This window comes from Bombina bombina, chromosome 2, assembly GCF_027579735.1.
Source record: "Bombina bombina isolate aBomBom1 chromosome 2, aBomBom1.pri, whole genome shotgun sequence".
Lineage (NCBI taxonomy): Eukaryota > Metazoa > Chordata > Amphibia > Anura > Bombinatoridae > Bombina > Bombina bombina.
This window is the reverse complement of record NC_069500.1, coordinates 679,636,492-679,650,510: the sequence shown is the minus strand read 5'-3', so window position 1 is coordinate 679,650,510 and position 14,019 is coordinate 679,636,492. Positions and strand designations below refer to the sequence as shown.

The following is a 14,019-nucleotide window of genomic DNA, read 5'->3' as shown; positions in this document are numbered from 1 at the left end:
ATATCAGCCTGATACCAGTCGCTACTACTGCATTTAAGGCTGCACTTACATTACATCGGTATTAGCAGTATTTTCTCAGTCAATTCCATTCCTTAGAAAATAATATACTGCAACATACCTCCTTGCAGGTGAACCCTGCCCGCTGTCCCCTGTTCTGAAGTTACCTCACTCCTCAGAATGGCCGAGAACAGCAAATGGATCTTAGTTACGACCGCTAAGATCATACACAAACTCAGGTAGATTCTTCTTCTAATGCTGCCTGAGAAAAAACAACACACTCCGGTGCTGTTAAAAATAACAAACTTTTGATTGAAGAAATAAAAACTAGTTTTAACAACCACAGTCCTCTCACACGTCCTATCTATTAGTTAGGTGCAAGAGAATGACTGGGTATGACGTAGAGGGGAGGAGCTATATAGCAGCTCTGCTTGGGTGATCCTCTTGCACTTCCTGTTAGGGAGGAGATATAATCCCATAAGTAATGGATGACCCGTGGACTGACTACACTTAACAGGAGAAAAGGATTAGGACACAAGGAAGGAACAACAATCTCCTGATTAATGTTCCGATCAGAAACAACCTTAGGAAGAAAACCTAATTTAGTACGTAAAACTACCTTATCTGAATGAAAAATAAGATAAGGAAACTCATACTAAAATGTCGAGAGCTCTGACACTCTCCGAGCAGAAGAAATAGCAACAAGAAATAAAACTTTCCAAGATAACAACTCAATATCTAAGGGAAAGAGTAGGCTCAAACGGAGCCCCTTGAAGAACTCTGAAAACTAAACTCAGACTCCATGGATGAGTAACTGGTATGGATACAGGCCTGATCCTGATAAAATGATTGTACATCTGGGACATTAACCAGATGTTTGTGTAACAAAATAGAGAAAGACAGAGTTTTTACCCGTTAGGGAACTTGACGATAAACCTTCCTCCAAACCCTCTTGGAGAAAAGACAAAATTCTAGGAATCCTATCTACCCCATGATTAGCCCATGGATTCACACCAATAGAGATAATTACGCCATATCTTATGATAAATTTGACTAGTAACAGGCTTTCGAGCCTGAATCATGGTCACAATGATCGAGTCAGAAAAACCCTGCTTGGATAATATCCAAGCAGTCAGTTTCAGATAAACCAGATTTGGGTGAAGAAGGCGCCCTTGAATTAGAAGGTCCTTCCTCAACGGAAGTCTCCAAGGTGGCAGAGATGACATGTCCACCAGATCTGCATACCAAATCCTACAAAGGCGAAGTCAGTGCTATGAGGATCACCGAAGTCCTCTCCTGCTTGATTCGAGCAATAGCCCGAGGAAGAAAAGCAAATGGAGGAAAAAGATGGAGAACACTTCCGAATGGAGTTCCCACTCCCCTAGATAAAAGGACTGCCTGCTCAGGAAATCCGCCTCCCAAATGTTCCACCCCTGGGATGTGGCTCGCCAACAGGCAGCAAGAATGGGCCTCCGCCCACTGAATTATTTTGGATACCTCTGTCATCGCTAAGGACTCCATGTTCCTCCCTGATGATTGATGAAAGCCACTGACGTCATTTTGATCGACTGGAACCTGAAACTGGACCAAGGCTAACTGAGGCCAGGCCAGAAGAACATTGTAGATCACTCTCAGCTCCAGAATGTTTATAGGAAGAACAGACTCTGAGTCCAAACCCCTTGAGCCCTTAGGGAGCCCCAGACTGCTCCCCACCTTAGAAGGCTGGCGTCTGTTGTCACAATCACCCAAGATGGTCTGGGAAAGCAGGTTCCCTGGGAGAGATGATCCAGAGACAACCACCATTGAAGAGAATCCTTTGTCTCCTGCTCCAGTAGCACTTGAGGAGACAAATCTGTATAATCTCCGATCCATTGCCTGAGCATGCTTAACTGCAGAGGTCTGAAATGGAACCGAGCAAACGGGATGAGGTCCATTACCACCATCAGCCCAATAACCTCCGTGCACTGAGCCACTGAAGGCCGAGGAGTGGACTGAATGACTAGACAAGTATCGATAGTCTCTGATCTCCTGACATCCTGTCAGAAAAATCTTCATTGATATGTAATCTATTATGTTTCCCAGAGAGACACCCTTGTGCATGGGACAAAGGAACTCCTTTCCAAATTAACCTTCCACCCGAGAAAATGAGAAGGATAACCCCATGTCCATGAGAAATCTTACTCGCTGTAAGGATGACGCCTGGACAAGGATGTCGTCCAGATAGGTTGCCACTTCCATGCCCCGTAACCGAAGCACTGTCATAAATTGACCCTCTTGGATCAAAGGAAAATTGGAACGAAGAGTTTCCATCTAGAAGGACAGTACACTTACGCAGTGTAAGAAAGCCTCTCCTTTGTCTGATCTATAGATAAACCTAAAAGCAGAACACTGCCTCTGGGAGGAAAACTTTTGAACTCCAAATTGTATCCCAGGGACACTACCTTCTATTGCCCAGGGATCCTGAATATCTTGAACTCAAGCTTGAATGAAGACGGAAAGTCTGCCCCCTACAAAATCCGATCCCGGATCGGGGGCATGTTCTTCCTGCTGTCTTGATTTAACAGCAGGCAATTTGGATTTTTTTTTTTGCTGAAATTCTTCAAAAAAGATAATTTCCGTGAAGCCAGGTCCCAACAAGGTCTTCCCCTTGTAAGGAATCGTTAAAAGTTTAGACTTAGAGCATACATTCATATAACAAGGCTCTAACCATAAAGCTCTGTGAGCTGGAACAGAAAAACCTATGCTCCCTGATAATTTGAAGGGAAGAATTTGAAATAAAGGAAGTAGCCCATTGAAAGCTTTTATTGTCCTGGATTTTATCCATGTGAGTTTCTGGCTTAGTAGCATCAGACAACACATCAAACCAATATGCTGTCGCACTAGTGACGGTAGACAGCTGGTTGCTATTGTAAACCCTGGTGTACCTTCCCTTTTCTAATCTTTGGCCACAGGACCCGTGAAAAAACCACCCGTCAAAAAACCACAACTATCCTCTAGGGGTATAGTAGTTCTCCTAGCTAAGTTGAAAACTATTCCTAGCTGAGTCGGCTATGGGAAACAAATATAGAGAATGCGGTTTCTTCCATTCCTTATAACTTACTGGACGCACTAGGAAAGAGTACACCAATAGCGTTGGAGTCTCCCAAAGTAGCTAAAACCTACTAAAGTAACAAATGGAGATGTTCAAGCTAGAAAACTGAAGAAAACCAACCTCAGAATAAAATATTATTCATCTGAGTCTGAAAATTCTCTCCCAGATAATCCCGAAGTATCTTCCTCTTTCAAGTAACGGGGAAGAACCATTCGGAATAGCACCTACTGATTCAATCATCCCTAAATGATTGAAAAAAATTCCTCTAGTAATGATTTCTACCACGTGGGAAGAACGTAACATGCATGAAATGCAGAGTAACTCCGAGAGGAGTATGAGAGTTAGCGCAGGGCACTGCATGTGGGCCATAAAATGTTGTGGGACATTATATTGTGGCATAGATTGACCATAGTCAACAGACTCCTACACAGAAAAAACCTTAGAATAAATAAAATAAAAAAATTTACTAAAAATTGACACATAAAAAAAACGTTACTGTCTCTTTAAATCTTTTTTGTAAAGTAACCTTGATTTTTTGTGTGCTCTTGTATCATTCTAAGTCACAAAGGATGAATTAAACAAATAAACCAACTGAAAATCTTTTAATAAAATTAACAAATAAAAAACGTTACTGTCTCTTTAAATTCTAAACTGTAACTTTTTCTTTTTGCGTGCAGGAATGATTAGCAAGCAAATATTGCAGCACCTACTTACACCTCAGATATTTTGTTTAGGTGTTATTTAAATGCATAAGACTCATTTAACATCTTAGTTGGTTCCATCTTAGTATCAAAGTATAAAACAAATGTAACCTCTTTATTCACATTTTTCAAATAGAAATTGAATATCCTTTAAATGTTAAAAGGATATGGTAATTAACTTTCCTAGGAGGTTCTTATACCAACTGTATGCACCATTGGCAACTACAAATTTGGCTGTTACTGAGCCTTTGAAATAAAACTTTGTTGCTTTGTTTTTACAAGACTTAATGTTAGAATTGAAACGATCACCAGACCTCAGTTAAGTCTTGCTGAGGTGACTTGCCCCCGGATTGGGAACCTAACATGATCGAAGGCATCCTGTGAATGAAAAAAAACTATAAATACAAAACAAGCAGTATCTCTGCTGCGTGAAGAGAAGATTCTGATTCAACGGAATTAGGGCTATGTAAAAGGCGCGCAAATCGCGTAGACTTTAGCCCTCTCAGCTAATTAGCTCTAGAGAATAAAAACTCTTGGTCGGCTTATAACATAAAAGTAGGCCTCTGGGAATAAGAATTTAAGCTCTTCAGTGATGGCTCCGTTAGGGCAATATTTATCACACTGAAAGTCTATGTCCCTACAGCCCCAGTGAATGCGTTTAACTGTCCCCAAGTGTTCCCTAAAACTCTGAAGGAATCTACCTGTAAGCCTCTGATAATAAGGCTAAATCCAATGAGTGATAATTAAAAATGACGTGCCCAACTTACTTCTGAGTCTCCTTACTTCACCCCTAGAATAAAGTTAGCACTTACCTCATTATCTCCTGCCGGACAGTAAGGCAGTTCCCAGGTTTGCGAGGTCCTCTCCCGCATATGGACCTGTAATTTAGAAAGAAAGTCCTGAGCAAATATCCCTCAGATTTTCTTGGTAAGGGCAGCAAACAATTACATGGGAGACGTAGTGAGAATTATGCTCTACTGAAGAGACTGATATGGACCACGGCTACACCCTAGAACAAAGCAGCACAATCTTGTACTACTTTAAAAATAATAAACTCTTGATTGAAGAATCTAATCTAACACCTCACTTTACCTCTTCCTATCACTAACGTAGGCAAAGAGAATGACTGGAGTGGGAGGGAAGGGAGGAGCTACTTAACAGCTCTGCTGTGGTGATCTTTGCCTCCTCCTGCTGACCAGGAGGTGAATATCCCATTAGTAATTAAGATGATCCGTGGACTCATCGTGTCTTAAAAAATAAAATAAAACTGTATGAGCTATTTAAATCGATCATATACAAAACATTTATACAAAGAAAAATCTAGTGTATAATGTCTCCTTTAAGTATTGGAGTGTCAGTTTAACTTAAAGGGACACTGAACCCAAAAAAAATATTTTGTAATTCAGAAAGAGCATGCAATTTTAAGCAACTTTCTAATTTACTCCTATTATCAATTTTTCTTCATTCTCTTGCTATCTTTATTTGAAAAAGAAGGCATCTAAGTTTTTTTGGGTTCAGTACTCTGGACAGCACTTTTTTATTAGTGGATGAATTTATCCACCAATCAGCAAGGACAACGCAGGTTGTTCCCCAAAAATGGGCCGGCATCTAAACTGACATTCTTGAATTTCAAATAAAGATACCAAGAGAATGAAGAAAATTTGATAATAGGAGTAAATTAGAAAGTTGCTTAAAATTTCATGCTCAATCTGAATCACGAAAACAAAATTTATGCTTACCTGATAAATTTCTTTCTTTTGCGATGTACCGAGTCCACAGATTCATCCTAATTTGTGGGATATTGTCCTTCCTGACAGGAAGTAGCAAAGAGAGCACCACAGCAGAGCTGTCTATATAGCTCCCCCCTTAACTCCACCCTCCAGTCATTCGACCGAAGGCCAAGGAAGAAAATGAGAAACTATAAGGTGCAGAGGTGACTGAAGTTTACATAAAAAAATACTATCTGTCTTGAATAGACAGGGCGGGCCGTGGACTCGGTACATCGCAAAAGAAAGACATTTATCAGGTAAGCATTAAATTTTGTTTTCTTTTGCATGATGTACCGAGTCCACGGATTCATCCTAACTTGTGGGATACCAATACCAAAGCTTTAGGACACGGATGAAGGGAGGGACAAGACAGGAACCTAAACGGAAGGCACCACTGCTTGCAAAACCTTTCTCCCAAAAATAGCCTCCGAAGAAGCAAAAGTATCAAATTTATAAAATTTTGTAAAGGTATGAAGCGACGACCAAGTCGCAGCCTTACAAATCTGTTCAACAGAAGCATCATTTTTAAAAGCCCATGTGGAAGCTACCGCTCTAGTAGAATGAGCTGTAATCCTTTCAGGAGGCTGCTGTCCAGCAGTCTCATAAGCCAAACGGATGATGCTTTTCAGCCAAAAGGAAAGAAGTCGCCGTAGCCTTTTGACCCCTACGCTTTTCAGAATAGAGAACAAAGAAGATGTTTGACGAAAATCTTTGGTTGCCTGCAAATAAAATTTCAAAGCACGAACCACGTCCAAATTGTGCAACAGACGTTCCTTCTTACAAGAAGGATTAGGACACAGAGAAGGAACAACAATTTCTTGATTGATATTCCTGTTAGTAACAACCTTAGGTAGGAACCCAGGCTTGGTATGCAAAACCACCTTATCAGCATGGAACACAAGATAAGGAGAGTCACATTGTAATGCAGATAGCTCAGAAGCTCTTCAAGCTGAAGAGATAGCAACTAGGAACAACACTTTCCAAGATAAAAGCTTAATATCTATGGAATGCATGGGTTCAAATGGAACCCCCTGAACTCTAAGAACTAAATTTAGACTCCATGGCGCAGCAATAGCTTTAAACACAGGCTTAATTCTAACTAAAGCCTGACCAGAAGCCCGAACGTCTGGAACATCTGCCAGACGCTTGTGCAACAAAATAGACAGAGCAGATATCTGTCCCTTTAGGGAACTAGCTGATAATCCTTTCTCCAATCCCTCTTGGAGAAAAGACAAAATCCTAGGAATCCTGATTTTACTCCAGGAGAAGCCTTTGGATTCGCACCAAAAAAGATATTTACGCCATATCTTATGATAAATTTTCATGGCAACAGGCTTTCGAGCCTGAATCAAGGTATTTATGACTGACTCAGAGAAACCCCGCTTTGATAGAATCAAGCGTTCAATCTCCAAACAGTCAGTTGCAGAGAAATTAGATTTGGATGCTTGAATGGACCTTGAATCAGAAGGTCCTGTCTCAATGGCAGAGACCATGGTGGAAGGGATGACATGTCCACCAGGTCTGCATACCAAGCCCTGCATGGCCACGCAAGCGCTATCAAAATCACTGATGCTCTCTCCTGTTTGATTCTGGCAATCAGACGTGGAAGGAGAGGGAAAGGTGGAAACACATAAGCCAGGTTGAACAACCAGGGTACTGCTAGAGCATCTATCAGTACTGCCTGAAGATCCCTTGACCTGGAGCCGTAACGAGGAAATTTGGCGTTCTGACGAGATGCCATCAGATCCAACTCTGGTGTGCCCCATAGCGAACCAGCCGAGCAAACACCTCCGGATGGAGTTTCCCCTCCCCCGGATGAAAAGTCTGACGATTTAGAAAATCTGCCTCCCAGTTCTCTACACCTGGGATATAGATCGCAGACAGATGGCAAGAGTGAGCCTCTGCCCATTGGATTATCCGTGAGACCTCTATCATCGCTAAGGAACTCTTTGTTCCGCCCTGATGACTGATATAAGCCACAGTCGTGATGTTGTCCGACTGAAACCTGATGAATCTGGCAGAAGCCAGCTGAGGCCATGCCTGGAGAGCATTGAATATCGCTCTTAATTCCAGAATATTTATCGGTAGGAGAGCCTCCTCCCGAGTCCACAAACCCTGAGCTTTCAGGGAATTCAAGACTGCACCCCAGCCCAGAAAACTGTCGTCTGTCGTCACCATAACCCATTCTGGCCTGCGGAAACACATTCCCTGGGACAGATGATCCTGTGACAACCACCAAAAAAGAGAGTCTCTGGGTCTCTTGATCCAGATTTATCTGAGGAGATAAATCCACATAATCCCCATTCCACTGATTGAGCATGCATAGTTGCAGTGGTCTGAGATGCAAGCGAGCAAACGGAACTATGTCCATTGCCGCTACCATTAGTCCGATTACCTCCATACACTGAGCCACTGACGGCCGAGGAATGGAATGAAGAGCTCGGCAGGTGGACAAAATCTTTGATTTCCTGACCTCCGTCAGAAATATTTTCATGTCCACCGAGTCTATCAGAGTCCCTAGAAATGAAACTCTTGTGAGGGAGGAAAAGAGAACTCTTTTTTTACGTTCACTTTCCACCCGTGAGACCTTAGAAAGGCCAACACTAAGTCCGTGTGAGACTTGGCTAGTTGGAAGGACGACGCTTGAATTAGAATGTCGTCTAGATAAGGCGCCACTGCTATGCCCTGTGGCCTTAGAACCGCCAGAAGGGACCCTAGCACCTTCGTGAATATTCGCGGCACCGTGGCCAACCCGAAAGGAAGAGCCACAAACTGATAATGCTTTTCCAGAAAGGCGAACCTGAGGAACTGGTTTTGATATTTGTGGATAGGAATGTGCAGATACGCATCCTTTAAGTCCACGGTGGTCATATATTGACCCTCCTTGATCAATGGTAAGATAGTCCGAATGGTCTCCATCTTGAAAGATGGAACTATTAGGAATTGGTTTAGGATATTGAGATCCAGAATTGGTCTGAAGGTTCCCTCCCTTTTGGGAACTATAAACAGATTGGAGTAGAACCCCTGCCCCTGTTCTGCTTTTGGAACTGGGCAGATCACTCCCATGGTAAAAAGGTCTTCTACACAGCGTAAGAATGCCTATCTTTTTGTCGAGTTTACAGACAACTGAGAAAGATGGAACCTCCCCCTTGGAGGGGAATCCTTGAAATCTAGAAGGTATCCCTGGGTAACAATTTCTACTGCCCAGGAATCCTGAACGTCTCTTGCCCAGGCCTGAGCAAAGAGAGAGTGTCTGCCCCCTACTAGATCCGGTCCCGCATCGGGGCCTACCCCTTCATGCTGACTTAGTGGCAGCAGCAGGCTGTTTGGCCTGTTTACCCTTGTTCCAAGCCTGATTAGGTCTCCAGGTTGGCTTGGGTTGAGCAAAGTTCCCCTCTTGCTTTGCAGCAGGGGAAGAGGTAGAGGGACCACTCTTAAAGTTTCGAAAGGAACGGAAATTATTTTGTTTGGTCCTTGTCTTATTTGACTTATTCTGAGGGGGGTATGACCCTTCCCTCCAGTAATGTCTGAAATGATCTCTTTCAATGCAGGGCCGAATAGGGTCTTACCTTTGAAAGGGATGGACAAAAGCTTAGATTTAGACGACACATCAGCTGACCAGGAATTAAGCCATAACGCTCTACGCGCTAAAATGGCAAAACCTGAATTCTTAGCCGCTAATTTAGCAAGATGAAAAGCGGCGTCTGTAATAAAAGAATTAGCCAACTTAAGAGCCTTAATTCTGTCCAAAATATCATCTAGTGGGGTCTCCATCTGAAGAGCCTCTTCTAGAGCCTCAAACCAAAAGGCAGCTGCAGTGGTTACAGGAACAATGCATGCTATAGGTTGAAGAAGAAAACCTTGATGAACAAAAATTTTCTTTAGGAGACCCTCTAATTTTTTATCCATAGGATCAATGAAAGCACAACTGTCTTCAATAGGAATAGTTGTACGCTTAGCCAGGGTTGAAATAGCTCCCTCCACCTTAGGGATCATCTGCCATGAGTTCTTTATGGTGTCAGAAATGGGAAAAATTTTCTTAAAAACAGGAGGGGGAGAGAACAGAATACCTGGTTTAGCCCACTCCTTAATAACAATGTCCGAAATCCTCTTAGGGACTGGAAACACATCAGTGTAAACAGGAACCTCTAAATATTTGTCCATGTTACACAATTTCTCTGATTCCCTGAGCAATAAGCGGAGGTGCTCTAGCTTAAATTTAAATGCCGTCATATCTGTCTGAGAGAACATCTTTCCTGAATCAGAAATCTCTCCCTCAGACAGCAAATCCCTCATCCCTACTTCAGAACATTGTGAGGGAATATCGGATACGGCTACTAAAGCGTCAGAAGGCTCAGCATTTGTTCTTAACACAGAGCTACTGCGCTTCCCTTGCAACCCAGGCAGTTTAGATAAAACCTCTGTGAGGGTAGTATTCATAACTGAAGCCATATCTTGCAAGGTGAAAGAATTAGACGCACTAGAAGTACTTGGCGTCGCTTGTGCGGGCGTTACTGGTTGTGACACTTGGGGAGAACTAGATGGCAAAACCTAATTTCCTTCTGTCTGAGAATCATCTAATGCCAAACTTTTATAAGTCAAAATATGCTGTTTGCAATTTATAGATATATCGGTACAAGTGGGACACATTCTAAGAGGGGGTTCCACAATGGCTTCTAAACAAATTGAACAATGAGTTTCCTCAGTGTCAGTTAAGAGAAAAAAAGGCATACACAAACTGCAAAACAGGTTAAAATTGCTTCAATTTTTCTGAAATTTTAACAGTGTACCTATTAAGCTTTAGGAAGATTGCACCACAAGTAAATAAGCAATAAACCCCCAATTGACAAAACCGGATTGACATATGTCTAAAACCGGTTAAAACCCCTATAGCAGCTTGCCACAGCTCTGCTGTGGCCCTACCTGCCCTTAGGAAGCGATAATATGGGGTTTAAAGCTTCAATTAGTCCCTCAGAAGACTCTCAGGACCTCAGGAGAAGTTGCTTGCTGCTTGCAAATGTAGGCTCCACCCACCTCACTTGATGTTGCTGGGGCCTACACAAAACTAACAAACCCTGCCTGAAAGCCATGTGGGTTATAAACAACCCCAAAGAACCCTCAAGCAAATGTCCCATAAAACAAAAAACGTTACTCCCAGACACAAAAACGTTTCTCCCAAATTCACATAACAAACTGAGTGCCCACAAAAAATTAACCCTTTATGCAAGCTAGTAAAAACCTCTGATAACACTAGGATTACTGCTTATCCTTCCCCTAATGGGGACACTGTCAGCCTTTCTGAGTTAACACAGTCTCTGCAGAAAATATGACTGAACATACCTCATTGCTGTATAGCAAGAACCGTTCCTCACACTGAAGTTTTCCTATACTCCTCAGCTTCTGTGGGAACAGCAGTGGACCTTAGTTACAAATGCTAAGATCATAATCCTCCAGGCAGAAATCTTCATCTATGTCCTGCCTGACAGTAAATAGTACAACACCGGTACCATTTAAAAATAACAAACACTTGATTGAAGATAAAATACAACTAACAGTTTAACCTCTAACCTCTTATCTTTACTCTTCCTGCTTAGAGCCAGCAAAGAGAATGCCTGGGGGGTGGAGTTAAGGGGGGAGCTATATAGACAGCTCTGCTGTGGTGCTCTCTTTGCTACTTCCGGTCAGGAAGGACAATATCCCACAAGTTAGGATGAATCTGTGGACTCTGTACATCATGCAAAAGAAATACATTTTTTGGGTACAGTGTCCCTTTAATAATTAATGGAAAAAAAATTATAGACTGACATGTCTTAAATTGCTGGCATACTATATCAAGATATGTTTTCATATACGCTTTTAAAAGACAAACAAGCTATTGACATATTTTTAAGTCATACTGGTAGGTAAAAGGAATGGTAATGATGATGATTGGTGAAGGGGACATAATGAGCAATCCATTGGGGATCTGTAATTGTTAGCATGTTAAGAACCTCTATGTTAATGCTCCATCCAAGTTAATTTACACCAATAGTTTAATTCTCCAAATATTTTTAGAGGTTAACTACACCAGTGTTATCTTCTCCAGTCCTTAAGAATTCCCAGTAGGACACATTTTAAGGATTTCCCTCATTTATATCTGGCTGATATTGATACATGAGCAATGAAAATTAGAAATACTAGTCCAAACAAGCACAATTTCAAAACACAAAAATATTACTCCTTTTGATAAATGCATAAGCATTTAAGTCATTTCTGTAAAGTGCTAAAACTTGAATTTCTATGAGATTTAGGTGTAACAGCATATCAACTGGACATCAGACCTTACGCTACTTCTTCCTCACCCAAATAAGTCTACAAAAAATACTGTCACTGTAATATATATATATATGAAGTCTTGGGGGAAAAAGCCATTATATTAATACATTATTATATTAATAAACCAATTTGCCCGTTTTAAAGCCCAAAGTCTTACCATATCATTTAGATTTACAGATTTCAAAAGCCTATCAGTATAAATTTATTGATAAGATTATGCAAATTTGAAATTAAATCTAAAAATTCAGAGGAAGGAAAAAAGTAAGATGATATAAGATAAATCACTATTTGACCATGGCAGAAGAAAATAAGACTTGCTGTCTGTTTTTATATTACGAGATTTTAGCAAGAGGCAAATAGACAAAAATGTATGTGGTTAAATAAAATAATCTCATTAACAACATTTTATTTTTATTTAATTGAAGGTGAATTTAAAACGTTGGGTTTTAGACTTTTGCTTTTCTCTGACCCATTGTTAAAGGAATAGAATGAGGCAAAAGACTATTCTGAAGGAAAGTAGTGTAATATGTAATTTCCTATTTAACATGCATTTTCCATAATATAATGTAGTACACAATGCCTCTATGGTCTCTTGTCTTGAGTATGAACATATTTGACCTGAATCCAGCAATTCTTTCTCTTGCATTAGATCCAAGTTATGATCTATGATGTTAGAGCCTTCTGAGCCAAAACCAACAACTTAAAGGGACATAAAACCCACATTTTTTCTTTCATGATTTAGAAAGAGAATGCAATTTTAAACATATTTCTAATTTACTTCTATTATCTAATTTGTTTTATTCTCTTGATATTCTTTGCTGAAAAGCATATCTAGATATGCTCAGTAGCTGCTGATTGGTTGCTGCACATAGAAGCCTCATGTGATTGGCTCACCCATGTGCATTGCTTTTTCTTCAAATAAGGATATCTAAAAAATGAAGCAAAATAAATAATAGAAGTAAATTGTAATGTTGTTTAAATTTGTATGTTCTATCTGAATCCTGAAAGAAAGATTTTGGGTTTAGTGGCTCTTTAATTTAAAACTAAATAAAAACACAGATGAAAATATGGTAATGCACAGCAGCATTTAAATCAGTTAGGGGGGTTATTTTTGGATTAAAAGTTAGGGTGTTTCACGTCATGCTTGTACACACACATGCTAAAAGACAACATTCATGTGTTAGGAGCAGTTGAGAGAGATGAGAAGTGAAATTAAGGTTAGTAGCACCCAAGAATACCTGTGCTAGAAAGGTTATCAGTGTCATCAAGCTTGATTAGATCGCTCATGAAGTCAGTGTGCTCACCCAAGTTAGCATCGTTAGAACTATCCAGGCTATGATTGCTCCCAATGACCCCTTCACTCCCAAGTGCAGTACTCTGAGGGACTAGAGATAAAAGAGGTTAGCACAAATACAGCATAAACCAAAAACTGAAGGACCCATAACATCTGCAGCAATGTTTTACTTGTAGGGAAGTTAAATTGGATTTATACAGTCTAGCAGAGGGACATACAAAGGAAATATAATCTGCAATCATACTGTTTAGGTTCCACAAGAACAAAGCGAAGGCTGCACAAATTATTATAAAAGTACAAATGCAGGACAAGCCGAAATGACTAATTGTTTGATTTCAGAAGACCATACATGAGGTATTTCTAGTGGATTGAATTAATTCATTTATACAGTGGCTATAAAAAGTCAACACACCCCTTTTAAAATGTCAGGTTTCTGTGATGTAAAAAAATTAGACAAAGATTAATCATTTCAGAACTTTTTCCACCTTAATGTGACCTATAAACCGTACAACTCAATTGAAAAACAAACTGAAATCTTTTAGGGGGAGGGAAGTAAAAATATAAAAATAAAATAATATGGTTGCATAAGTGTGCACACCCTTAAACTAATACTTTGTTGAAGTGACTTTTGATTTAATTACAACACTCAGTCTTTCTGGTAATGAGTCTATCAGCATGGCACATCTTGACTTGGTAAGATTTGCCCACTCTTCTTTGCAAAAACACTCCAAATCTGTCAGATTGTGAGGGCATCTCCTGCGCACAGCCCTCTTCAGACCACCCCACAGATTTTCGATTGGATGCAGGTCTGGGCTGGCTGGGCCATTACAAAACTTTAATCTTCTTCTGGTG

The 14,019-nt window shown here is 40.6% G+C and overlaps 1 protein-coding gene across 1 annotated transcript in view; it reads right to left on the bottom strand.

Annotated features, from left to right (window-relative positions):
• Nucleotides 1-14,019, bottom strand: part of DENND4C (DENN domain containing 4C) — a 474,079-nt gene that overhangs the window by 161,152 nt on the left and 298,908 nt on the right. The window contains 1 exon segment of the mRNA XM_053702651.1: nt 13,112-13,258. Within this exon segment, the coding sequence (XP_053558626.1) occupies nt 13,112-13,258 (147 nt within the window).